The following is a 27,749-nucleotide window of genomic DNA, read 5'->3' as shown; positions in this document are numbered from 1 at the left end:
CACCCAGATCCACACCCCAAAAGTCTTCCATCAGACTGGATTTGTAATGTTCTGACACCGTCCCAAGCTTTGTCATGTACATTGTCAACCTACTACAGATTCAAATTTCCTTATCCTCCAAAGCCCCACGTTAATGTCTTCTATTTGTGTCACTTACACATTTCCATATCCCAAAAATAGGGAATGGGGCTGGGCATGGTTGTGCACACCTGTAATTTCAGCATTCGGGAGGCTGAGGCAGGAGGATCACCTGGAGTCCCATAACAGCAAGGACTGTGTAGGGAGCTCAAAGACAGACTGAACTGCCTAGCAAGACCCTGCCTCATAAAACAAAAAACAAACAAAAACAACAACAAAAAGCAATGGCTGCCAAATTAGAATCTCACCTTGAAAGTTTCCAGCAGGATATCAGCTCCCAGCTTACATGCATGCTGGCTTGGCATTTTAGAAAGACTGGAATTGGTTTCAATACTTTTTCCATCAAAAACCTTTTTTGGCCCGTAAGAATCCATTAACATGAAACCAAGTTCTACCAGACCTTGAGTTACATGATCCCAACTATGAACACTATAAGAAAAAAAAGCTTAGTTAAAAGGAACAATTTAGTGTGACACCTGCCTTTTACTCGCTGCCATCTTACACATTGGTAACCTAACTTGAGTAACTACTACACTTCAGAGACGAACCTTATCTGGGGGAATTGTGAATTCCTGGATGTACAGTGGGGGAATGGTAGGCAAGTGGCCTCCAAGAACAAACAGAACACTGTAAAATACACAGAATCTACAGAATATTTTTAAGAATACAGTATATAGACTATAGAGTATTTTAATGTAATCACCATTGAAGAAGCCCTTACAAGATTTCATGAGCAGAAGTTACACTTACAAATAAGCTTATAAATCTGTATTGCTCCTCAGACATCTGATTCCCTCTAAGGTCAAGGTCAAGTATAGTCATGTTTTTTACCCAAAAAGCTGAGCACAAAAGACACTCAGTGTATAGCATGGCGCTGGGGATTTAGCTCAGCAGCATAAGTGCCTGCCTTGCAAGCACGCAGTCATGAGTTCAAGCCCCAGTATCAAAAATAAAATTATATATATATATATATATATAAAATCTGATTTCAATAGCATGAGCTAAAACTGCCTTTGGAAAGCAGTGGACTGCTCAGTGACCATAGTACTTACTGTTATCCCCTCTAATGGAAGCGATAAGCCTGTAATCTTTTTATCACTTTCCACCTATCAAACAGTGACAAATAGTGCAGCACTATGTAATAAAGGATACAGTTGTGAGTAGATTCTCATAACAGTTCAACAGATTTAACAGTATTTAAACTCTAGAGCTGGGAATCAAGATTAACCAAGCACATGCTCCATTCTCCCCATCCCAATACCTACAAGTGACAGAAAAGATATAAATGTATATATAATGTGTATTTGTGTATGTCTGTGTATGCACGCATGTGTGTACAGACATGGTATAAATGATACAGCATACATATAAGCATCAACCTCAGATTTAGTGTTTTCTAGTCACTTGCACAGAAGTCAATAAAAACTTGGGCCAATGAAGAGCTGCAGTATTGCAGAAGGAACAAAGGCACGTTCTTCCTTTTCATATGCCTGCTGTCAAGGTGGCTAAGAAATCAGGCCCTGAGACTAAAAGATCTTTCCCTAGGAAAAGGTTTGTGCATCTCATCATTAATTCTTGACCTATGACCTATGAACAGGTATAGTCATCAGTTTTCCCTGACTGCCCATAAGCATGACACACCACATTTTCCAGCACTAAATCCTTCGTGTGCTTTTTGGAATATGCTTCACCAACTCACCTGTTCTTCACCACTTCCAGGATCATGGCTGAAATACAAGTTCTTTGAGGGACTAGATTCTGAAGAAATTTTGAACCTTGAAGGAGTTGCAGATCTTTAAAGTTTTTTACAACCGAAGTCTTTAAAAGGTCAAACACCTAACATAATAAAATAAGCAGAAAAATGAAAGAAAAGTTATATGAAATGAAGCTTATGATATGAATCTTAATGGCCACTAAAATATATCCCTATGACAACTATTTAACTGATGAAGAGAATATAAAAATTATGACTTTAAAAAAAAATTAGGACTTTCAGTGGAAATTTAAAAGCACTGAGTCAGGAATATGTTACATGGGTTTGTAATCCTAGTTATTCAGAAGGCTAAGGCAGGAGAATTCCAAGTTTAAGGTCAGCCGGAGCAACTTAGCAAGAGTCTGTTCCAAAATAAAAATTTAGAGGCCAGAAATATAGATCAGCTGTGCAGCACCTGCCTTACAAGCACAAGGCTTTGAGTTAAATTCCCCCCCAAAATAAATGAAAATAAAATTTTAATACAGCATAAGGAGGGGCAAGGGATATAGCCCAGTGGCATAAGCACCTGCCTAGCAAGTGCGAGGTTGTGAGTTTGATCCTCGGTACCAAAAAACAAAAACAAAAACAAACAAAAAACAGTGTAAGGGGTGCAGCTCGGTGATAAAGCCTACGATGTGCAAAGCCCTGCATTCTATGTTTAATATCATAAAAACAAAACAAAACAAGCTTTCCTTAACAGGAAAAGGGGCTCAAATCAATATAAATACTATCCCAAACTGAGAACATACGAGAAAAAAATGGGTAAAGGACTATATATTTGTGCTTGCAATGAATCTATTCTCATTAATTTCAAGGCAATTTGGAACAATTTCTTGGAAAATCCCATCACACTAAAATTGCCAGTCTGGCTCTGTCCCCATCTTGCTTGGCTGTGTGACAGGGTCTCATACTGTTCTTGCCTGGCCACCTCTTACTGCAAAGCAAACAGTGAAGGTGTAAATGAAGACTCTCAATGGTCGCTGGCAGCTCCAAAAACATGAAAAATTAAAGGCTGCCATACATCTTAGAGCAGCTTTGCTGCTGACAGGATGGGGGAAGAACTGTATAGGAAACAAAAATAACATAAACAGATCCTTGTATTCTTTCTTAGCAATACACAAGGAACCAAAGGGTCTGATACCTGTTCCTCAAATCTTTGTACTCTTGTTACAGAGAGAAGGAGAGCAATACTGAAGGGACACAAGTTGTTACTGGCATATCCTTGTTGTCCTGCCTAGGATAAACCAGAATCAGATGTTAGTTATATTTTAAAAGTATAACAGAGCTATATAAAACTAGATCCCTGGATGGCTCACAAACCTAAGTACTGTGTAAGAGCTAAAACTATAAAACTTCTAGAAGAAAATATACAGAAAATCCTTAAAACTAGACAAGGATTTCTCAGGTGTAATACCAAGCATAAGTTACACAGGAACATTAATAAACTAATCTCATCAAAAGACAAAACATTTGTGGTTCAAGAACTAGGAGTGGTGGTGCACATCTGAATGCCAGCACTCCATGAGGCTGAGTCAGGAGGACGCCTTTAATACGTGTCTCCTTGAAAGAATGAATACAGCAAAGGTCCATAAACTACAGCCCATTGGCCAAATGAAGCCCCACAACCTATAAACAACCTATAAACAACCTATAAACAAGATCTCAATTCATAAATGGGGAAGCAGAAGCCAAGGTTGAGCTGGGTGTGCAACACTATGTCTCTCATCCCAGCACATGGGAGCCTGAGGCAGGAGAATGCTCCAAGTCCCATGAGTCAGGGATACATAGGAAGTACAAGGCCAGTCTGAACTACATAATGAGATGCTGTCTCCCAAGAGAGGGGGGAGGGGGGAGGGGAAGGGGAGGGGAGGCAAGAGGACAGGAGAGGAGAGGAGAGGAGGGGAGGGGAGGGGAGGGGAGGGGAGGAGAGGAGAGGAGAGGAGAGGAGAGAGGAGAGGAGCCAAGGTTGAAGGGCACAAGACACACTTAAAATTAGATTTTTAGTTTTCTGCTGAACAGTCTTTAGTTTTTATGTTTTTGGTCTTATCTGTACTAAGACATTTAAAGAAAGGTTTATTAAATGGACTCTTTGGCTTCCTGAAGGGTACAGTGACATCATATATTTCCCACTTTCAAATTAAAAAAAAAAAAAAAAGAGATCTTCTAGATCTTCTAGATTCAAGTCCATATATATATGCATATCTCTTTCCAAAAAAAGGCTTACTGCCAGGTATGGTGGTGTACCCCTGTAATCCTAGCACTCAGGAGGCTGAGGCAGAAAAGTCTCTGCAAGTTCAAAGTCAGCGTGGGCTACATGGGGAGTTCACAGTCAGCTCAGTGCTACCTTAAAGTGTTTTAGAAGTTCTCTGCCTAGTTCACAGTCCAGTTTGATGGCGAACACAATATGCAGAATCACGGTGCCTTCCACATGACGAAGTTCATCTGATGGCACAGTCACGAGATCCAACAGCCTAAAAGATGCCACAGGAAAATAAGATGATTTTGTGAGCCAAGTCTAAGCGCTTTGATCGACAAGTAAGTAGACCAACTCAAGCGGAGCTCACACAATCACTAGCAGCGGAAGGCAAGGACATTCCCACTGCTCCACTCTCTCTTCCTTCTACAATAAAACTTTCTGAAGGAACCAGTTACAGTCATAACTTCCACTTCATCAGGTTTCCCAGTCCAACCCAATTCAGTCAGACCCTGTCCTCTCCCCACCTGCACCTCTACGGCCATCTAACTATTCCGTTAAAGAAAACAATTTTGGCACATTTTAGATATATATATAATGATCTATTCATCATGGGGCATTTATACCTGCAATGATATATTTTGTTTCTTTTTTCTCCATCCCCCTCCACACCCTTCAACCCTCTTCCCATTCTTACTTATACAAGTTTTACTTCCAATTCTAATCTAACACAAGAATCATGCATAAATGGCCTCCACACTGTCAAAACCAATAATGTTCTATCTTAATTAACATTCAGCTGATGTAGTTAAGCACTTCCTCCCTGACAAGCTGTCTTCTCTTAGTTCCTCGGGCACCAGCACAGGCCTCTCAACAGTTATCTCCTGCTCCCCATGGAGCTCAGTCCTGAGCTTTCTTTTCCCATCTAATTCTATCTGGTCCTACAGCCTTACTCTCTTCCATTCTTTATTTCCAGATCATACTTCTGCGTACAAATCACGATTACCAGCTCAACACCTCCACTTAAGATGCTAAAACACATCTCAAAACTAACTCGGTTAAAACTCATTTCCTCCAAAATGTGTTTATCACCTTTAATTCAGTATATGAGATCATCTTTTCGTTAGTTTCCCAAGCCAATAACAAAGTTATTATGGACGAGAAGTACTAGAATCAGCCAGGTATAGCAGCCAGTGCCTGTAATCCTAGCATGTGGGAGGCTGAGGCAAGATGATCTGCCTGGAGTTCAAGGCCAGCCTGGGACACATAGTTTAATGCCACCCTGAACTGCATAGCAAGACCTGTCTCAAGACAAAACAAAACACAGCAACAACACTAGTACTAGAATGTGCCACAGTTAATGGCATAAACTTTCCAGCCAAACTGCCTAATCACAGCTTCACTACTTTCTGGCTATAAAACCTTGGAAAATTCATTTCTCCGTTTCTGAGTTTCTAGCATAAAACAGAGACAAAACAGGGCTATGTAGTTTATAGTACTTTAAAATAACAGAAAGTAGGTACTCTATAAACGTCTGCTTTAAAAGTCTCTTTCTCAGGTATGCCCCACTGTGTATGGGCTCTACTGTTCCTCGATGTAAATGTTCCCCCTTAAATATTGTGGTTCTCGTCAATCAGGTTAAAATAGCAATTGAGTTAAAATTGAGTTAAAATAGTCAATTGAGTTAAAATAGCACCCCTAAGAGACCTTCCCTGACCCCAATCAAAGCAGTTCACACATCATCCCTCTGAAACGTCTTCACAGCACTTCGCTGTCTAATGTTCTCCTCTTGGTAAAATCTAACATTCCCCGCACAGAGCAGGACCTTGTGTACTTGTTCATCCCTGGAGCCCCAAGGCCAAAGACTTCCTGGCACGAGGAGGCCACACAGAAGTTTTAGAGCTGCATTTTACAGGACAATTATTGCTATTTTTCTGGAAAGGTGCAAAGGAAAGCACTCAAGGGCTACATTATTCTTTTCACTTTATAACTGAGCAGCTGGGAGCGGATCACAGAAGTCCTGGGCTGAGGGGGAAGGCAGGGGTGAAGGAGAAGACAGCAATGAAGTGACTCAAGGGACAAAACGAGAAGATGAGCTCATCAAACTGCTCTGCTTGGGGCTGGGGATTTAGCTCAGCGGCACAAGCGCGTGCCTTGCAAGCGCGCAGTCATGAATTCAATCTCCGGTACCGATAAAAAAAATAAAATAAAATAAAAAATGCTCTGCTTCTAAATTATATTACTCACTCATCACCACTTAGTTCTTCATTGTGCTTCTTATCTAGCTCATTGAAGAAGGCAATGACTCCATTTAAAGCACTCTTTCTGCTTCCCTGGAAAACATAAAGTAGGTTAAGTTCTCCCAACTAAAAGGAAAGATAATCAAATACTTTATTTTCTTCAATTTTTAGTTTAATAGATTGTAAAATATAGCTTTAAATAAGGTACGACCTAAAATCCCATTAAGTACATACAGAATACTTTCAGTTGAAAGAGGGTTTGATGGGCTGGAGATGTGGCTTAGTGGCAGAGCTCTTGCCTTGCATGCAGAATGCCCTGGGTTCAATCCCCAGCACCACACACACACAAACACAAAAATTCAACACAGTATGAAATTCCCAGTGACGTCAGATTTTAAAGAGTCTATAACCCACTCTTTCTGAGACTGTATTTCCTTTAAAATCAGAAATATGAACTATGGCAGAAGGGATATGGCATGCTTCCCTTGCCTGACAGGCATGATCTTACTAGATCAAATCACCACATGTGAAATGAAACATCTGTGTTCTATAAGGTAAACCAACAGCACAAAAAAACAGGGTTGTCATACATAACCAGACCTACCACCTACTTTTTACCAAGTAAAAATCAGTAGTTTTTTTATCTATACCTTTGCGGAGAGAACTAGAAGCTGATGGACCAAAGGTGGTATTTCCTGAAGATTTAACTTCGAGAACGTCTTCAACACTTTCTCCACCACATACCCCACCTCTTCTGCAGTCAAGGGGACATCCCTGTGGATCAGAGATTCTCAGGGCTCTAGCTAAAACCCACTTAAAGCCAAAGCTCGCTGAGCAGGGTATAAAGGGCAAGGATGCTTACTTGAACATGGAGGTAAGTTGGATTACATACTGCTGATCCCATCTAGTTAAAGAAAATGAGGAAGAACATGAGTTTATTTCATTTTAACTTACTGACATATAACTTTATAAAACTAGTGAAGAGGAAAAGGACCATTTCCAGTTTCATTTGTAATACTAAGAAACAAGATTTAAGATACCATTTAAAAGAATAAAATACCAGTATTACATATTCAAATGGCAAAATGAAAAAGTTCAATGAAACTAAAACCCTCGTAACAAAAAGCCAAACAAAAAGCCTCATGATACTCAATGGTGTTAAATTTAGGGGAAAAACATCTTCGCATACATACATACATAGCAATTTTAAAAATGTGTATCACCCAAGATTCATCCAATTTATTATTTCAAATATAACCTATATGCGAATCCTAAAAGATCATCTAAATATTCACTGTAATACTTTTTGTAAGAGCAAAAAATTAGATATAATTCAATATCTAGAGATCAGCTAAATAATAATTTTAAAAATACCTCAGAGTCACTAAAAAGAATGATGTAAAATTGTATATGCTGAGGTGAACAAATGTATTACATGAAAAATATGAAGTCTACTATAATGTACTGAATAAACCACCTACAAGCAAATGAGTTTATGGATAAATATACAAATCCCATTACACACCTAAAATAAGGGATTTCTGTGGGGGAGGGTGTCTTTTGAGACAGGGTCTCTCTATGTAGTTCAGGCTGGTCCTGAACTCATTATATATAGCCCAGACTATCCTTGAACTCACAGTGATCCTCTTGCCTCAGCCTCCCAAATGCTGGGATTAGAGGTGTGTGCCACTATGCATGCCAGGGATCTTACTTAAGGAAGCACAAAAGTAGTTACTTCTAGTTTGGATCATTTGAGTATTTCCTTTTTGTTCTCTTTTAATATACCTAAGTATATCACAGTATTCTGTAACTGAGTACTTATTATATAGTAAGAATTTACTATTCTATATACTATATATAGTAAGACTTTTCATCTTTGATGTATGTCTTAATCCATTCCTTTTTTGGAGGTACCGGAGTTTGAACTTTGCACTGAGCTGTATCCCCAGCCCATTTAGGTATGTATGTATGCAAGCACGTATGTATTTGAGAAAAAGTCTAAGTTGCCCAGGCTGGACTTGAACATGCAGTCCTACTGTCTTAGCCTCCCACAGTGCTGGGGTACAGGCACATGCCCAGCTTATGCATTTCTTTTTAATGAGTACAAATTTAATGGGGTGGCTCTCCCTTAGCTTACATATTATAATTCATTACATGTCTTTATTACTGTGTGCTTATACTGATCATAAATCTGTGTTGACCATATTCATGTGTGATCATTTGTGTGGGGGGGAGGGGTTCTAGAGGTTGAACCCAGAGCCATCCCACTGAGATACATCCCCAGTCCTTTTTTTTGTTTGAGACAGGGTGTCATTAAGTTATTAAGCAGTCAAGGCTGTGCTTAAAGGTGTGATCTTCCTGTCTTATCTCCTTGCATGCTGCAATTACTACAGGCATATGCCACTATGGCTTGTTGAACATTTTCTCCTGTATTACAGTCTGGTCTACATAGACTCCCATAAACACGATCACTGGTTAAAAGATAATAACATCACTTATATACTCCACTCCTTCAAAAAAGAAAAGAAAAGAAAAAAAATATATATATATGACATAGCAGCAGGATGACTGCCCTAACTTAAGGACCTTGGAATTCTAAGTCATGTTTAGAGGGGTACACTGCCAAGTGAAGATGGACAGTCAAGTAAAGTGAGAGCTGAGTTTTAGAGCTGAGAATACATCTAGCAAATAATCTCCTTCTCAAAAAATTGTCACAGACTATGGTTTTATGGTAGTACATTATAGACAAACAAAAAAGGACTAAAATCTTCAAAATAAAAAATTTCTTGAAATAAATGGTAGTTTCTTTTTGGGCTACTTGTGGGTCTCAGGAAATTCTGTGCATTAATGAGAAAGACTCACTTTGCAGAGCAGAGGGCATTAATCAGTTGCTTCTTACATTCTTCCCCACTCAATTTATCTAGAATGCAAAATACACAGAATTAAATCTGATTATGTGAATAGGGAAAAAGCTACTAAAATTGAAAGAAAATTACCTTTTCCACAAGCCATATTTTCCTTTTTGGTACTCAAGGCAGTAAGAATGATGGGCAACAACTCCAAAGATTTTCCATTCTTTAGTCTTCCCTCTCTGATTACATCAACACACTCATTGGCTAATTGAACCAATAACGGTCCTGGAAAATGGTGAGCCTAAGAGTTCAAGGGACACAGACGATCTTTAGAGAAATTCAAGGTTTCATATCTCTTCCCAAGAAATAAGTCATCATTAGATAACTGAACTGATACGAAGATACAGAACAGCCCTAACGGAATCATGCACCCATGTTCTCTGTTACATATTTGTATTGTTCAGGACTTCAAAGGCTAGAACCTTCCATCAGTTCCTTAACATTTTCAAACATGCCAACATTTAAAGGAAATTTATATCCACAGTGGCTCAAAGGTGATGTGTACATATAAGGAGTTTACATTCCATCCACTTTTTTGTTGTTTTAATCATGGCTCTTATCAGTAAGAACTGTGCGTTAGCATTTGTTTCCCCTCAATAAATTAAAACCACCCAAAAATCTACCCCAAAACAAGTTAAGTTTTTATCTTCCACCTTACCTCCAACATTAGTAATCCTAAGATCTCAGATGCTACGTCTTTCTGTAAATCTCCTGATTCAACCAACCGGATACAACAAGTGTATATCTTACGTCTCCTAAGGGCTCCATCTTCTTCAGAGCAAGGGGAACCTTATTGTTTTAAACAAATGGTACAGAACAAAGAAAAAGGAGTAAGTTTTACAAGACTGAAGCAAGAACGGGTTTCGCAGTGTAATTAAGAAACAGTAATTAATGTGGCATTTGGAACAGTGATATGTAGTAGGGGCTCTGAATAAAGTGCTTAATCTACCCAGGGCGGCAGGACTGAGAAGTCCTGTCTTTTTCCATTTACTATTTTAATAATTAAATAATGCAGAAGGAAACTCTATTACATCCTAGAGTTTTTTGGGGGGGTGGTCAATTTAGCCAAATTTAGTGGCTTTAACATACTTCCTTTTTCCTTTTTTCTCCACACTACATGCCTTGTTCCTGGTAAACGAATGCTCTACCACTAAGCCACATCTCCCTGGCAATAAACACGCTTTATCTCCAGCCAGCTTGAACTGTCGGTGGTATACATACGACTGTCAACAGGTACCTTGAACCAAGGGATAGGACGGTCATGCATGTGCAGAAGTGCGAATGTAACATGTTCAGCTTAGAGTGGCCAGGCAGCAAGATATACAAATTACAGCCTCAGGAGGAATGTATTGAGTGACGTCAACAGGAATGGCAGAGTAGTAAAGATTGTAGAAACTCCTCTTCTCCACAAGATAGGAAAAAACTGACAAAAACAGCCAAAATCGGGGGCTGGGGATTTAGCTCAGCGGCATAAGCACCTGCCTTGCAAGCAGGCAATCGTGAGTTCGATCTCCGGTACCGATAAAAAGGAAAAAGACAAAAAAAAACCCTGCGAAACTTCACCAAAGGCTTTCAACAATAAAAGGAGTATCAATTCAAGCAAAAGAGCTGAATCACAGTAAGAAAGGTAAGCTTTGCAGCATTTTAACTTATCATGTTACCTCTAGCTCAGGAGTCTTGAAAATGCTAAGACATTGCACATTCATGTAAGATTTACATTAAGATAGCAATGCTATTCAAACTCGTGTACATTTAAACATGATCACTACAAAAACCTCAGCTTCTCCTTCTTCTTCTTTTTTTTTTTTAGTAAGAAGTCAGCACATTAGGGGCTAGGGATATAGCTCAGTGGCACAGTGCCTGCCTGGCAGCGTGAAGTTCTGAGTTCAATTTTTGGCAGAAAGAAAGAACGAAGAAATCAGCCAGGGCCGGGGATTTAGCTCAGTGGCACAAGCGCTTACCCGGCAAGCAAGAGGTCATGAGTTCCATCCCCAGTACTGGGGGTGAGGGGAGTGAGTCACAATATCTAAAACAGTCCTAAAAAGACATTGGTACTCAGGAGAGATACTGACAAGGGAACAGAACTGAGCGCCCAGAAATAACCCTTATAATTACAGGCAGTTGATTTTTACAAAGGTGCCACATGTACAAAGAAAGAGATGAAGCAAACCTCTACCTCATAACAGATACAAAAATTAACTCAAATGAAAGAGTTAAAAGCTGTAAATCTTCATAATCCTAGGTTAAATAATGGTCTACCAGATGTGACATCAAAAGGACGAGGGGAAAAAAACAACAAGCTGGCCAGCCTGTGCTCATCTGTAACCCTAATACTCTAGGAGGCTGGAGCAGAGGATTGCAAGCTAGAGCCCATCTCGGTCAATTTAGTGACTCAGCAGGACTGTTTCAAAAAAAAAAAAAAGGCAACCTGATTTTTAAGAGCCCCAGATCTGATTTGACATTTCTTCTAAGTATACAAATGGCCAGTCAGCACATGGAAAACATTACATCATTAGCCGTCACAGAAATGCAAGCCAAAACCAAGAGACACCACTTCACACTCACTCTTGGGGGTCTGAATTAACAAAAACAAGTAACAAGTGTTGAAAAGTATAGAGAGAAATCCGAACAGCCACTCTGGAAAACGGTTTGGTAGTTTAACAGCACATGATTCAGCAATTCTCCTAGATATATACTCAAACACACGAAATAAACACATGTTCACACAAACACTTGTACACAAATGTTCATGGTAATATCATTTATAGTGGCAAAAGGCAGAAACAACCTAAATGTGCTTCATTTCATTCATGGGGAAAAAAGACACACCCTACTAATGTGGATGTCCCTGGGCAACTTTCTGTGAATTAAGTCAGTTACAAAGGACTACATATAGGATGACTCTACATAAAATGTTCAGAACAGGCAAATCTCTAGAGACCAGGAAAAGAGCAGTGGTTTCTTACTGCTGGAACATAGCTCAATGGCAAAGCTATCATGTGTGAGGCCCTGGATTCAATCCCTAGTACTGTAAAACAGAACATATCACAACACAAATACAGAGCTGTATACTTTAAAGAGGATGAATTTTTTGTATTTTTTGGAAGTTCTTTTAGGAATAGGAAGACTATCTGGTTTTTGGTTTTTTTCTTTTTTGAGACAAGGTCTTGCTATGTGGGTCAGCCTGGTCTGCATTCACTAGGTAGCCTTAAACTCTCAGTGATCCTCTTGCCTCAGCCTCCCAAGCACTGGGATTTACAGACTTGGGCCACCAGACCCAACTAGGAACACTATTATTTTTGCTGCTCCCCCTTGTTAAGCACAGATTAAGTACTAAGCACTATGGTCTTTTCTTCACAGTTTTATAAGCACAAGTAAATCAAAACAGATTTTATGAAAAGTACATTTTTTATAGGCTCCAAAATCAGCAACATAAGCTCAGATAGCCACTCCAGCTCCTGTTAGTAAAACACTTAGATATCCCAGGCAGAATGCTGCTTTAGTTGATTCTGTAGAACTCCCCCAAACACAGAGAGTATTCTGGTAGGACTCAAACAGTAAGAAAACAGCACCAAATGTAAATAAATCTACCAATGATTCCAGTGAGACAGAATGAACATTACTAGCTACCTCTGAAGATGGCTCTCAGGAGTGCGCCAGTGTCCTTTCCTTTCACTGCTTGCTTCTGGAGCAGACAAGTCAACTGCAATCAAAGAAAAAGCCACAGGTCTCAGGCAACAGCTCCTTTACCTCAATGACCTCAATACTTCGAATGCAAAGGCACACATCCGTTAGGTTCAGAATGCTCAGAGACTACACATATTACAAATATATAAAATGTTTAGATAGAACATGATAGGTCTTAATAGGGTCCTGGGCTGTCAATACTAAAATCTATTCAGACATTCATCCTACAACTGAATACCTGATCAGTACTACATAGTGTACTGTGCCATGTTTGGAAACCCACCTTCATCAACAAATACTTGCGGTAAATACAGGGGGAACAAAGTGGACATTGTAACAGTATCAGGGAAAAGGGTGACCAAAATAAATAAATAAATAAATAAAAGATTCTGTAAAAGAAACAAGAGGCTGAGCTAGACAATTTTTAAAAGTGACACAGTTTCAGCTAACGAGGTCAAAGCTTGTGAGGTGGGTGACATTTAAGCAGAGGCTTAGAGGATGAGAAAAGCCAGTTATGTAAAAGAATAATACAGAGGTACCCTCAGGTGCAAAGTCCTTGAAGGAGCAAAGGGCCAGGCATGTCTGAGGACCTGAGGAAAAAAACCTATGTGGCTGCACAGCAGTAAGGAAAATAAGTGACAGGTGAGTTTGGCATGACGGGGAAAGACCTTGGTAGGTCATGGTGGGAAGTTTACATTTTGTCTAAGTGCAAGACAAGTTATTATAGAAAAAAGAAAGGTTATGACGGATATTTGAAAGCAGTCCCGGTCATTGTATAAAGACCTGGTGATGGGGTCATAAAGGCTGAAACAGGGATACCTGTGAGGAGACTGCTACTGTGCTCCAGTGAGCTAATGAGGCCAGCAGCAAAGTGGCAGCGAAGGAGGTATCACAGCTGAACTGGGTCTCACGCAAACTTCAGGAACTGATGCTCTAAAAACCCGAACCTCGTACTGTGACTTTATGTGTAATGAGATAGCTGCAGACAGAAGTAGCTGAAGTCATCAGGGGGTGTCCTAACCCAGTATACGATGCTGCCCTCATAAAAAGGGGAAATCAGAAATAAAATCATGGATTTCCACGAGCCTCGTCATTTTCTCAAGTAATCTGTACAGCATTAGCACTACCTTTCTGATCTCTGAAGTGTTGTTAGAAATCTACACAAATTATCTGTGCCTGGCATTTCTGTAACAACTCCTTGATAACTTATTTTTTCCTTCTATAGAAACTGGTCTGGGTGTAGTTTCCATTTCAGATTCACTCTACTCAATTGTGTATGCCAAGAAATTATCTATTTCTTCAAAGGTTTTACGTTTATTCGCAAACAAAGTAGTCTCTTAGTTTTGGAGACTGTATATTGTTATTTCACATTTGTCATTTCTCATTTTTGTGCACGTCTTTACTGTTCTGATTAACGGTTAATAGTTCATTTTTCAAAGAATCAGGATTTTGATTAATCTGATCTATTATTTTTCTGTTCTCTATTAATTTTCATTTTAATCGTTTGTTGTTTTTCTTTGCTTTTTCTACATTTTTGAGTTTTGAATTCACCTACTTCATTTTTTATTAACAGGGGTGGTATTTAACCAAATTATATGGATTCTGATTTGTAGTGTTTTCATTACTTTTCAGAAATCTTGTAATTTTTCTTTGTATATCTCTTCTTATCCCAGAGTTGTTTAGAAGGTATTTTAGGGGCTGGGGATTTAGCTCAGTGGCATAAGCACCTGCCTTGCAAGCAGGTGGTCGTGAGTTCAACCCCCGGTACTGATAAAAAAAAAAGAAGAAGAAGGTATTTTAGCTCTAGACAGAAGGGACTTTTCTGGGTTTTATTTTTCACTTTTAGTTTTACTGCATTGTGACTACAGAACATGCTATGTAATATTAATATTTTATGAAATATGTGATCTAGTATATGATCTATGATTTTTATGTTCTTTTTTTCAATATTGAATTTGGCTTTTATTTTAAAATACATTTATCAGAGAACTGTCACAGAACAGGAAATAACAAAACACAATAGTATTTTCAAATACTTTTAAAGCTATACATAAAAATCAATAGGTTAACACAGACTCAAATTTTGCAAAAACAATTCTTAAAATTCAATTCACTGATTAAACATTTTGAACAAAAAAGCTCTTCTCATATCTTTCAACGTATTGATAGGTTTACAGGAGCTCTGGTTTCTTTTCAACTAGTAAGTAAATAGCCCAAATTAAGTTGCTTTACTTAAAAATTACTGGATTCAATTTTGGTAAACAAAAATTACCATCCTCTTAAATTCTCAATCAGGAGTATAAATATACAAGTTCAAATAGTGATGCTGTCTAAAGTAGAAACATCTTAACTGACACATCTGGATAACCATATAGATACCGCACTAAAATCAGTAATCTGGTATCTGACATTCAATTATACGGAAGTTAATTTTCTTCTTTTATTTATTTTTTATTTATGGGTAAAAAGTAAAATAAACTTTCATAACAACATAATCACAGAATAATAATAGTTAGCCCATTGCATATTGTCATCCAGGGTCTGACTATGTAATTCAGTAATTCAGGCTGGCCTTGAACTCATGGTGATTTTCCTGCCTCCCACTTCTGAGTCCTGGGATTACAGATGAGTACCACCAGCACAGCTAGCAATTTTCTTAAGAAAAACTTACTTACAAACAAACAATGTTAAACTGTTACAGTCATACTTCAAAATAAAGGAGCACACACAAAAAGAGCATTTTGATACTACAAACTATACTCAAAATTTTCACTACGAAAATATCAAAAAGTTGGGGGGAAAAGTATCTAAACTACTAATGCTTATTAGTTCTTTTTGTTTTGTTGTTGTTGTTGTTTTTTGTTTTGGTCTTTTTGAGACCGGGTTTCACTACGCAGTTCAGACAGGTCTTGAACTCACTGTAGCCCAGTCTGGCCTCAAACTCGCAGTGATCCTCCTGCCTCAGTCTCCTGAGTGCTACAATTATAGGCATGTACCACCACGCCAGGCTTATAAACAGTCTCTATTTTGTTGTTGTTGTGACTGGGAATTGAACTCATGACCTCACACTTGCCAGGCAAGCTAAATTCCCAGCCCACCGTGCCTGGCTTAGATTTCTTTTTTTATAGTTTATTGTTTATAGCTAACAAATAGATACTAAAAGTTAATTGTGGGAATTCCAGTCCTTCTCAAATAACTTAGAAAAATGGTTTACATATGAAGCATGTACACTGTCCCTCTTGTAAACTTCAATTAACTTCCATGTATTAGAAATAGCCATCTGTAGTATAAACAATCAAAACAATGCACAAAAAATACATCTTATTCCTGTAACTTGTAATACACAGAAAAATATCTACAAAAATGGAAATAGTTAGCTTCCAATCAGTCAGTGAGAAATTTTAGCCCACTTTAATTTCTTTCTAAAGAAGTAATAGAGGAGCTGGGGATAGCTCAGCAGCACAGCACCCGTCTGGCAAGTGCAAGGTCATTTGATTCCTGGTACAAAAAAATTTTAAAATATTGAAAAAAAACTGCTCAAAGAGGAAAAATAACTCAGAGAAAAAAACGAAGGGAAAAGAAAAAAGATATAAATTTGTATATATATACTTAAGACAGCTAAGATGATGTACTAATTCTATTAGTTCTTGAAACAAAACAGTTAATCATAGGATTAGATCAATTTTACAACTCTGTATCTGGTAATCTGAGTTACTCTTTTGAAGATAACTGCAAAATTACAATCTCTGTAAAGTTCCTACCACCTTGTTTTGAAAACCTATAGTTATTGTTTTGGGTTTTTTGTAATTATTTGTCTCTCTCTCTCTCTTTTTTTTTTTTTTTTTTTCTTTTGGTACCAGGGATCGAATTCAGGACTGCGTGCTTTCAAGGCAGGCTGTTATGCTGCTGAGCTAAATCCCCAGCCTGCATCTGTCTCGTTTCTTGTTTTTTTTGTATTTTTTGTTTTGTTTTGTTTTTCCCCCTCTTTAAAATAAAAAAACCAAAGCTTTGTTGCCATTCTATCTTTTGGGTTTTTCTTTTTCCTTTATTCCTTTCCCATTTTCTCTACTTTAATTTCACTTTCCTTTTGAATAATTTCTTCCCATAAAAAATGTTTTTTAAAAAAGTTATGTATTGGTGGTTTACTTCAATCTCTGTTAGCTTGACATATTTTTTAAATATTTGCCTAATTTATATGTAACTCAGAGTCTTACTTTTGCATCACAATGTACATGGCATTTCTTTTTTTTTTGGGGGGGGTACTGGGGATTGAACTCATGACCTTGTGCTTGCCAGGCAGGCACTTATGCCAGAGTTGAGTCCCCAGCCCTACATGGCATTTCTTTAACATGGCATTTCTTAAGTCAGCAACAGAAAGGAAAAATAAGCATACAGTAAGATTAAGCACATGGCTGGGGATTTAGCTCAGTGGCATAAGCACCTGCCTTGCAAGCAGGCGGCCGTGAGTTCGATCCCTGGTACCGATTTAAAAAAAAAAAAAAATTAAGCACATGATTTATTAAAAAGATCCTAAAACAGCTGTAAAAAAAAGTACATTCAACAGTGTACAGAACTTTAAAAAAATAAGGAATCCAAAAACAAATTTTTCTGACAAGTTTATTCCATTAAAAATGCTCCTCAGGTTCAACATCACAGGTAATATGAAAGATGGTGGCAGTATAGACAGAGGCAGTAAATCAGTATATTGTAGCATACAAATTCTGCTCTAGTAATTATACAATTCAGTTAAAAAATGACTTCCATAGTAAATAATGTTAAACATTATTTGTTAGTAACAACATACCTGTATTAATTTCAAACACACAAACACAATTGTTTGTATATTATTTTCTTGATTTTATAGTATGCAGTCCACTATTTAAAAATGTAAGGTATTATTTTATACGTAACATATATTAGATATATAATTACACATTATATGTCTCTCTCTATATATACATATATATATGTATGTAAATAGCTTAAATCCATCAAACACAAAATTCTCCAAACATACAAACATTCTAAATGGAAACAGCATTTTCTGTGTTCAATAGATCAGCTCACCTAAAACAAAATCTGGATGTGCAATGAGATAAAATGCACTGGCTCTTAAGAATTTCCTTAAATAATTTTTTAAGGTAAATGCTTACCAAAGCCTATCTTTGACCTTTTACTTACAGTATAATTTTAGATGTCAGTAACTGGTACTCTCCTTTCTTATTATAAACAATACTTCCCCATCAAGAGACACCAATAAAAAAAGATAACAATAAATAAAAAATATGTAGGGAACAAAAAACACAATGGAGAAACCAATCATTCCATAGGTAACAAACCAATAAGCAGGTTTAACCTCCATGTGCTGTCTTGCCTTCTGAATATCATCACATGGTATTTCAAAAATTTTATGGGCTAAAGGAATGGTGATCTTTTCCATTATATTTGTGACTCTGGTACAACTTTCATTTCTGTGAAGACCTGCAATATGGCTTTTGCAAAGACAGCCAGAGTTGGAGGTTCAGGCAAAGGTAAAATGTCTGGAGAAGGATCTAATATTAGACCCATGCTGTAAGTAACATGAGATCCACATGCAATTCCAGCACCACTTCTAAGAATCTCTGTTGTGTCTCTTCAGGATGAGCTCTGGGTGTCAAGAGTAAAAGGAAAGATTTCTAAATCTAAACGTAGCCCAATGATGATCAGTGGAGCAAAGCTGTGAGTTTGGTTGAAGCTGTCAATTAGGTTCACAAATGGATGGAAGATAGAGGGAGTATATTGGCCCATATACATCCTGCTCAGGTACAGCAGTGAGCTCCAGCAGGGAATAAGCATCAGGCCATATAGCAGAAGGTATTGCCAACAGCTGTAGGTGAGCAGGACCAGCGCAATGCGGATGGCAGTGCAGGACATAGCGTGGGTGGAGGGCAGGCTGTACTAGGAGTTGCACAGCACCTCTAGCTTGACCATGGGCAGTGAGGTGGGTCACAGTCAGCAGATCATGTCCTTGATGCACTAGCTCATGTATCTGACCATCACTGGATGATCTCCAGTCTAGGGCTCACTAGGGAGTTCACGGTCCAGATCCAGAAGATGGAGAAGAGGATACAGAAGAGTTCGATGCACAGCTTGGTGCCCAGGCACAACAGTGACCAGTTGCTCCAGTGCACCAACTCGACCTCCTTCCCTGTCAGATAGTGGTGGTGCAGGGGGAGTGGGCTTTGGCCAATGGCCCAAGGTGCACACCACAGAGGGTGCTGCCACCACCCCTTGGCTTGGGCTGCAGCCTCTCAGTGGGAAGGCGGAAAGAGGGTCTTGGCGGAGGGGAGGGGGTGCCCCAGCAGCATCAGCTCCAGCACCCGCCTCCAGGAGCAGCTGCACCTGCATGCCTCATGGAGGCTGGAAGTGGGCCACCTTCATGGCAACCTGAGTCAGCTGGCCAGCTGGGCTAGGCGCTGTCCCAGTGACATGCCAAAGGGACAGGTGGGATGCCTCACATCAATAACCAGCCCTTGGCGTAGCTCAAAACCATCTACTCATTTTTATAAAACATAGTTTATTTTGTCAAAGGACTCTCCACCTATTTTAAATACTCTTTATATTTTCCTCTTACCTCTGTACATCCTGATTCAGATATTCTCAGCTCTGTACTCTTCACTAATGTGTTCTTCAATTGTATTTTCATTAAAAATTTTTCCAAGTTTTTCAAAAAATATTTTGAAGTTTCATTTCATTTCATTTCAAAAACTTCTCTGGTTGTTTTCTTAACTCATTCATGTCACAGTGGACCTTGTCCTGGAGGCAGTCTGTGTGAGCATGTAGTGGCCGCTGTGGCTGAACTTCACATCCAACACTGAGATGATCTCAGAGAAGGAATGGCTGCTGGTCCTTGGGTTCCCCCAAGAGCTTGGAGTATTTGTACTACAGGACAAACCATAAGGAACCCTTGCTGTGCTGTAAATACACAGGTTTCGGGGGCGGGGTGTGGAACTCAGATGCAGTGACCATCTCCTAAGCTTGTCTATGTTAGCCTGCTTGATGTTCACCATATTGAAGCTCCTGTTGCAAACTACCAAATGCCAGGTAGTTGGCTGACACAGGTCTGTTGTTACTGTTGAAAGATGGAGCTGATGTGGCAGATGAGATCATTGGCAAAGATCCTCTCTTAGGCTCACCTCCACCAGCAGGCCCATGGGTTTCAGCACGGCTACCTGCAGTGACATCACTGGGAACAAGTCCTTCAACTTCTTTCCCCTCCTTGTCCTTCAGATTGTGGCCTTCAGGCTTTTATCCCACTGGGTGATCTTCCATAACTTGCTGGGGTTTATTGGGTGCCATTTGATCTTACTGCTCTTGTCCTCTGTCTCCAGACTCTTGAGATACCTGAACTTGGGCACATAGCCCTGGAAAGTACTATAGAAGCAGTACTCATACCAGCTGTGAGGCACACGTTTTGCCCTTTGGTTCTCCCTGGAAGATGATAAGGTGGTCACCCCTGCAGCCAGCAGCTCCCTATGGCGGGACTGAACTCCAACTGGACAGTAGAGATGATATTGTCTTCGGTCACATAGCTGTGTACAGGGCCTCGAGCATGCCCCGTCATCCCACCAATGCAATTCACAGAGGTCACGCTGGGTGTGTGGGTCCTACTACCTGCCAACAGCCTAGAGGGGCGCCAGCCAGAGATACACAGGCTGCACAGGCTGTGGATTCACACACTTCCTACCCAGCCGTATGCAAGGCAGCCTAAGAACATGTGCAGCACAGAGGTGTAGCCCTAAGAACTGAGCAGGTGAACCTGGTTCTCCCTTTTACCAATACCTGAAAAAATATTTTACTGCTCATGCCTTGCTTTAAGGGAAATAATGAATGAAACGGTATCAATATGCAAAATTAATGCCTCATATCAATAACCAGTCTGGATATTACCTTCAACTAGGAATGTTCTAAGGATCATAAAAGTATACTAATATGCATTTGTGTATGTATTTGTTAAAAGTATTCTTAAGCTGTTTCACATTCAAATTGATAAATACCCTTTAAACTGCCCATTTATCTCATCCCCACCAATTCCTTTACATCTACAAACTATTATTACATGAATCCTATCTTTAAGGAGAACGGTGAGAAGTCAAAGTAACAGTGTAAATTATCTCTCTCAACTGTCTTTTGAATTTGTCATCATGCCTGACACTTGCTTTTCACAGAACAGGCTTCTCAATACTCACATCATCCTCTTTCAGCGTTTGAAGAAATTTCTGCAATCTCTCTACTGTTTTATCTGTTGCCAGTGACAAAATTTTCTGGTCCATTGTTGCCTGCATCAGGAAAGTGTAAGGAAATAATGTAAAAAACTGGATGAAACTTCCACAAGTTAAACTTATTTTTCCTTCCCTGCTTGAGCATTTCACCCCTATTACAAACAACACATATATTGTGTGGCCAATAGGTTAAGAATTACAAACTAGTATGTATATGTAGATGATTCTTATCCTAATCACCTACTTATACACAATTATCTTGAGAATCTCCTTATTAGAAATCTATGTTCTAATCAAATGGCTTCAAAATTCTGTCAACATTTTGCCTTGCAAACTAGAAGTTGTGAGTTTGATCCCCGTGCCAAAAAAAAAAAAATGTCTAAAAAAAAAACGCTTCCTGGTGGAGGAAAATTTGAGCCAGAATTTAAAATTAAATTTAGCTAGTCAACACAACTAGGTGGTGTACACTAATGAGGAGTACATCATAAACAAAAGCTTTTAAAACTTATTTAGGAAAATGAGTAGACTAGTTATGATCAAGTTCAAGTAGGAGAAATGTGAAGGTAAGAAGGCTAGGAAAATAAGGTGGGAATAAACTGCAAGACTTCAAGTTAAAGAATTCAGATTTCACTGTGTAAATAACTGAAAACTGTGAAAAACCTGAGCAGAAGAGAATCTAATGAGGCTGGAATAGTGTTAGAAAACAATGAATCTCATATTACTGTGCAGGTGAAGTGGGGAGCGAATAAGGAATAAGAGCAGAGGCCAGGAGACCACCTGGAGGCTATTTTAGGGGTGAAGACAAAGATCTGTACTGGAGTGGTGGCGATTTGGGGGGCTGGAAAGGAAAGCAGGAAATAAAGTACACTAGGCAGGTAATATTCAGCGAGCAGATACAAAAGTAAGAGGGCAATTCAGAGTGGTGAAGAGCAAACTCGTCCCAGTGTTTCCATCTCCATAAATGGTACCTCATCCACTGGGCTGCTCTGACCAGAAACCTGGGCAACACCTTCTTTCTAGCTTTTGTTTTCTGAGACAGGGTCTCACTATGTAGTTCAGGGTGGCCTCTAACTCACAGTAATTCTCCTGCCTCTGCCTCCCAAATGCCTCAACCACATCCTGCAATATCCTGAACTTCCCCTTCAGCCTCCACATCCACTAGAGCAAGGCAGCTGATGTGACTTCCTCTAACGTGTGTGAGAGGTCCAGCGAGACTCCTCTCCAATCTGTACACTTCTCCCTTTCTCCACTACTGCTCACCACTCCAAAGTTACCATCAGTCGTCTCTTGCTGAACAATCACAATGAGTTTCCTAACTTGTCCCTCTAGGACAAATCCTCATCTTAAAACTCTCCAATGGCTTCCCACTGTTTTCATACCAGTCCCAAATCCCGAAACCTGGATGGAGAAAGTCCTGAAGGTCTGACCCACATCTACTCCATCACTCTATATTCTGGCACTCTATCATCTAGTACATTCTGGCCTTCAAAACCCCAGGTCTCTCCTACCACAAGCTCTTTCACAGGATTTTCCATGTGGAACTTAAATGCTCCTTCCTCTCTCCGTGCCCCCCAAACCTTTACTACTAATTCCTTTTTTTTTGGTAGTGAGTCATTTATACATTTATATAAAAAAATACAGATAAACAAGATCCCTTACAATACTTGCAATTCAAACTTTTTAACTTAAGTACAAATGTATCTGAAATATACATAAAGCAAATTTTACAAAGGTATTCCCCAGCTAATTGTCCCCCAATCCAGTTCATCTAAACTAGGACACTTGCAAACAAATCTGAACTAAATGTCAGTCAATAAAATTCATAAGCCAAAAGCAGTTTAGTGCTCACAAGTTTATATATATTTTAGATTTGACAAAGATTCTTATGCATTTTCTAAATATACAGAAAAAAAAGTTTTAGAAGTTTACATACATATCTTAGGACACTTATATTAGATAGGTAAGTTACATTTTTTAAAAAATTAAGTCTTTATAAAAGATCCTCCCAGAGAGCTTTTACAAATAGTCGGCAGGGGAGAAAAAGTGTTCTTTTTTGTTTACAGTGCTTAAGACGTTGATTCTCCCATTTCATAATGGCCTCAACCATCCCTCTTAGCCCAAAATTTTGTTCTTAATTGATGTCATAAAATCAGGACTAGAAAACATCTTTCAAAGTGTGCTTATCCCTAACACATTTTGAACTACTGAGAAATGTTTAAAACTTCAGCTGAAAGCAGGGATACAGCAGAAAAAACAAAACCACTTTCCACTTTAAATTCTAATATAACTGTAAGAAAACTGTTAGTTGTAGGAGTGTATATTATATACCATATAAGCTTAAGGATCTGGGTGACTGAATGGCCCAAAAACTGGGGTTCATACCTAGTCCTTCAGTTTTTATACACTAGTCCTTCAGTTTTTAAAAAATCATCCTTTTAAAAATGAAAATAACAAACCCACTAATAGCATACACTACATTGGGGTTGTCTTTCTTAAGTCCAAATAATAAAAACAACTGCTTTATCAAGAGTAAGGATGTTTCGGCCTACACTTGCTAGTGCACGGTTGTGAGTTCGATCCCCAGTACCAATTAAAAAAAAAAAAACAGCAAAAAAAGAGAGAGTAAGGATGTACATTGGGAGAAAGGTCACACAAAATTCCTAACATAGCTATTTTATACTCTTAATATAAATTCTCGTAGACAGACTCCTTTAAAGAGCGGCAATCCCCCCCCCCCAAAAAAAGAAAGACAGGAAAGAAAAAAGAAAACCAGTAATTTTAATGAGGCAGCAAGACAGCCTCAAGCAAAGCATGGGCTTCAGAATCAGACGTGACCAAATCGCAGCACCGTCACAACTACGTGAAATTAGGCAAGATTCTGAATCTCTGAGCCTTTCCTCATCTGTAAAAGGAGACAATAGCAACTACCTCAGAGATGAAACACAGTGTGCTCACAATGGCAAGTGTGGGCACTCAAAAAGCACTGGTAGCTTTTGGAATCACTACTGAGATAAATGAATCTAAATCTTTCATGCTGTTCAGAAAATCATTTAAAAATGCTTTTGAGGGGCTGGGGATTGAGCTCAGCGGCGTAAGCGCCTGCCTTCCAAGTGTGTGGTTGTGAGTTCAATCCCTGGTACCGATAAAAAAGAAAAAGACAAAAAAAAAAAAATATGGAAAAAAATGCTTTTGAAGGTTTAAATTTTAATTTTAAAAAAGCCCTGGTTTTTCATCAATTTCCCCCATAATACATTATTTCAGTCATCTTTAGGTCTTATTATTATATTGTAGTAACACAAATTCTAAGTCCAAATCCTTTTATTTTCTATTTTCTTCCTCCTTCCCAGCCCCTTTTCTCGTTTCTTTTTCCCTTGGTTCATCTCTGTTATTAAACAACTAAGATATATGATAAACCTAGGGTGTACCAGTATTCTAAGAGCTTTCCCATAAATTAACTCAGTTAGCTCACTCTCCTCCACCAGAAGGGCTCCTTTAAATCAGCTAGGGTCCTTCCTCACCTTTATTGCTAATTCCTACAAATCCTTCAGAAATCAGCTCAATTCATACTTGGTTAATGTTCCCCTATATCCGCTTCCCTACGGGCAAACTCTCCCACCACACAATGTCACCAACTTTCAATATTATTTTTGATTATCAGACTAACAGCTATGGCTCCCTCCAGACTATACACCTCACGAGTGCAAGGGCCGCATCTGGCTTTGTATTAATGTATCTTCAGCACTTAGTATCTAGCTTCTGCTAGACACCTAACAAATACCTCAACACTCCTAAACAGCCAAGATAACGGGCCCAGCGCTTTATACTCAGATGCTTAATCAGGTGCTTCCCGCATCCCTGTGAGGTAATAACCACCCCCATTCTTCACTTGTTTAGTTTGGGTAGAATCCAGGAGCTTATTCGTTTCTGGTCTATCAGTGAGCTACACCCCAGCTACGGTCCCACTGAGAGGAACTCTTGAGGTTCAGAGTCAAACATTTCCCAATTTCCTCTACGTTAAAGAGCTAATAAATGACAGAGAACTGAAATCCAAGTCTGTCCAGCTCCAAACTCCCAAGATTCCATGGCTTTTTAAAAACTATGTCCAGGCTGGAATCTGGGTACAGAGAGAACGCAAATAGGGCAGCCAGTACATTTGCTAAGATCCGGCTAAAACCAGAGCTGAGTACCAAGCAGGTGCTGTGAAACTTCTGTGAGCACAGAATCCTTGCCAAGAAGCCCAGAAAGCGTCAGAGTCATAAAATTACGACCTGAGATAGTGAAGCTCCAGTTCCTGAAAGGAAGACAAATACGAACTTATACAAAACGAGGCAGCTGGTGATGATGCCAACGAGGGCGACTAGCGCCGAGCTCCCGCGGACTACCTGAACTACAAACACACGAACCCGGGCCGCAGAAATCTCCCAGAAGTAGGAGCTGAACCCTGACAGTCGGGGAGGAATTTCCACCAGGAGGGGCGGGGCAGGGCGCTGCTGCACACGCTCGCAATCCTAGCACTTCTGGGGGACCGAGGCAGCAAGGTCGCAAGTTCAAGCCCAGACAGCGCAATTTAGCAGGCCGTCTCAAAATTAAAATATCAAAAAGGGCTATGGCTGTAGCTCAATCCCCAGGACCAAAAACAGAAAATAGAGGAGTCAGAGTCGCGCGGCCCGGGAGGAGAAAACTGCAAAACTCAAGGTACGCGGCCAGGGGACGCCCACCTCCCGAGACACAAAACATACCGGAACGCCCCCTCAGAAGAGCAGCTTCTTATCCTGAGACCGTTCCCTCTCCAGGGCCTCGTCACTGCCCGGGCAACGCGCGAAGTCGATCTACACAGCAGCCTCAGCCAGCTCTGCAACCTCCACAGTGGCGCCGCCGCTTTCCGAAAATCCCGCTCAATGGGACGCAGTCGCACTTCCGTTGCCCAGGGCAACAGGTCCCGCCTCCGCGGCCCATTTCCGCCGCTTTGGCGCAGTTGGTGGATGAACCGTAAGGTCTGAGCGGGTGGGGCTTTTCGGAGTATTTCGGCCGTTCCCGCTGGGAAAGTGATCTTTTCTCACTCCTCCTAGCCCCACTCAGGCACTGGGTTTTGAATCCAGAGCCTTCACACAGTGGTATATTCCCAGACTTTTTTGATTTTTAAAAGTCTTACTAAAGGAGCTGGGGATTTAGCTCTGCTGCATAGGCACCTGCCCGGCAAGTGCAAGGTGGTTGTTAAGTCAATCCCCAGTACCAAAAGCAAAACAAACCCCCAAAAACCACAATACATTGAAAAGTCCTACTGAAGCAGGATCTCACTAAATTGCCCGGGCTGGCCTCAAACTCCAGAGTCTCCTGCCTCAGCCTCCTAGAGTACTAGGGCTATTAGCGTGTGCACCTGGCTATAGGTCCATATTATTAATCTGATTTTACTGTCTTTGTGAGTTACAAGCTCGTTTTCCTAGATTGTTAAACTTAGTTTAAAAATTCTCTCTGAACAAGTTTATGTACAGATTTTGTCCTTTGATTCCTGCCTTCATTCCCTGTCCCTGTTCAATTCCCCATGGCCACAAGATAGAATTATTTATTTATTTAGTACTGGGGGTGGAACCCAGGGACTTCTTCCTGAGCTATATCCCCAGCACTTTTTTATTTTATTTTGAGACAGTCACTAAATTGCCCAGGCTGGCCTCCAACTTGCTGTCCTCTGCTTATCCAAAGTGCTCCACCACACCCTACTGGGCAAACCGTTCTTGCTGGACTGTGGCTGCCTTCTGGAGGATGGCTGCTGGCTGGTCAGGCCAGACTCCCTTCCCACTGTGTGGTTCTAAGGCAGAGATCAGACGGTCTCTTGTTTCTCGCTTCTTGCTTCTCAAAGCAGTGGCCGCACCCCAGGATTCCCTAAAACCTTCTGAGCCCAGGACGCTTACTGCTCATCAAAAAACAGAGTCTGCATTGACCGGACTCTTTCCATGTGGTGCTGCTTCCCTAAAGAACAGGATGATGTTGCGTTCCCCAGGAGCCAGGGGGCATATGGAACTCCCCGGGCAGCACAGTAGAGTAACCCCTGGGCACTGAACTCTGAGCTTGCTTCAGGATGACCCAGACTCTATTCCTAAGCAGCGTGTGGCTTTCAGAGTCCCTCCCCAGGCTTCCAGTTTGCTGTACCAAGAGAAAATGATTCCCCTCTGCTTACACCTGGAAGGTTGGGGTGCTGTTGTCTGCCACCATGAACTGTTGCCCTCTGCCATGTGCCACCCTGCCTTGAAGCCTGCTGATTATGGACTGAAACCTCCACAAACTGTGAGCGTAATAAACCTTTTCTTCCCTAATTTTGGAGTTCAAGTATTTTGTCTTAGCAACAGCCATGATGCAAAAGGGGCCCACCAGGGCAAGTCCCCTTTCCTTCCTTGGTTCCAGGACTATTAGGATGGGAAGAGGCAGGAGAAGGGCTGTGAGATCAGGGCTGCAGAAATCTCTTGGCCCAGCCATATTGATTGGGACAGGCTGTTGGTCTAAGGACCTGCCTAGGGCACAGAATGTTTGAGATGGAATTCATCATCTGGCATCCAATGCTTTCAAAAA

At 40.1% G+C, this 27,749-nt stretch overlaps 1 protein-coding gene and 1 pseudogene across 1 annotated transcript in view; both read right to left on the bottom strand.

The window, feature by feature from the left end:
• Fanci (FA complementation group I) overlaps window positions 1-26,072 on the bottom strand; it is a 57,370-nt gene extending 31,298 nt beyond the window's left edge. The window contains exons 1-13 of the mRNA XM_005006286.4: window positions 25,925-26,072; window positions 21,153-21,242; window positions 12,868-12,940; window positions 9,896-10,026; window positions 9,322-9,478; window positions 9,188-9,245; window positions 7,188-7,229; window positions 6,976-7,099; window positions 6,333-6,418; window positions 4,236-4,362; window positions 3,033-3,125; window positions 1,838-1,974; window positions 387-567 (exon numbers count right to left, since the gene is read on the bottom strand). Coding sequence (XP_005006343.1) covers window positions 387-567; window positions 1,838-1,974; window positions 3,033-3,125; window positions 4,236-4,362; window positions 6,333-6,418; window positions 6,976-7,099; window positions 7,188-7,229; window positions 9,188-9,245; window positions 9,322-9,478; window positions 9,896-10,026; window positions 12,868-12,940; window positions 21,153-21,236 — 1,293 coding nt within the window. The 5' untranslated portion in view covers window positions 21,237-21,242; window positions 25,925-26,072. The remainder of the gene's footprint in view (window positions 1-386; window positions 568-1,837; window positions 1,975-3,032; window positions 3,126-4,235; window positions 4,363-6,332; window positions 6,419-6,975; window positions 7,100-7,187; window positions 7,230-9,187; window positions 9,246-9,321; window positions 9,479-9,895; window positions 10,027-12,867; window positions 12,941-21,152; window positions 21,243-25,924) is intronic.
• On the bottom strand, window positions 18,122-20,147 carry LOC106028846 (sphingosine-1-phosphate phosphatase 1-like; annotated as a pseudogene).
• Window positions 26,073-27,749: the final 1,677 nt, after the last annotated feature.

The sequence above is a fragment of the Cavia porcellus genome, unplaced genomic scaffold, assembly GCF_034190915.1.
Source record: "Cavia porcellus strain 051 isolate PalLab524CR breed Dunkin Hartley unplaced genomic scaffold, mCavPor4.1 scaffold_6, whole genome shotgun sequence".
Taxonomy (NCBI): domain Eukaryota; kingdom Metazoa; phylum Chordata; class Mammalia; order Rodentia; family Caviidae; genus Cavia; species Cavia porcellus.
This window is presented reverse-complemented; position numbering and strand designations above follow the sequence as displayed.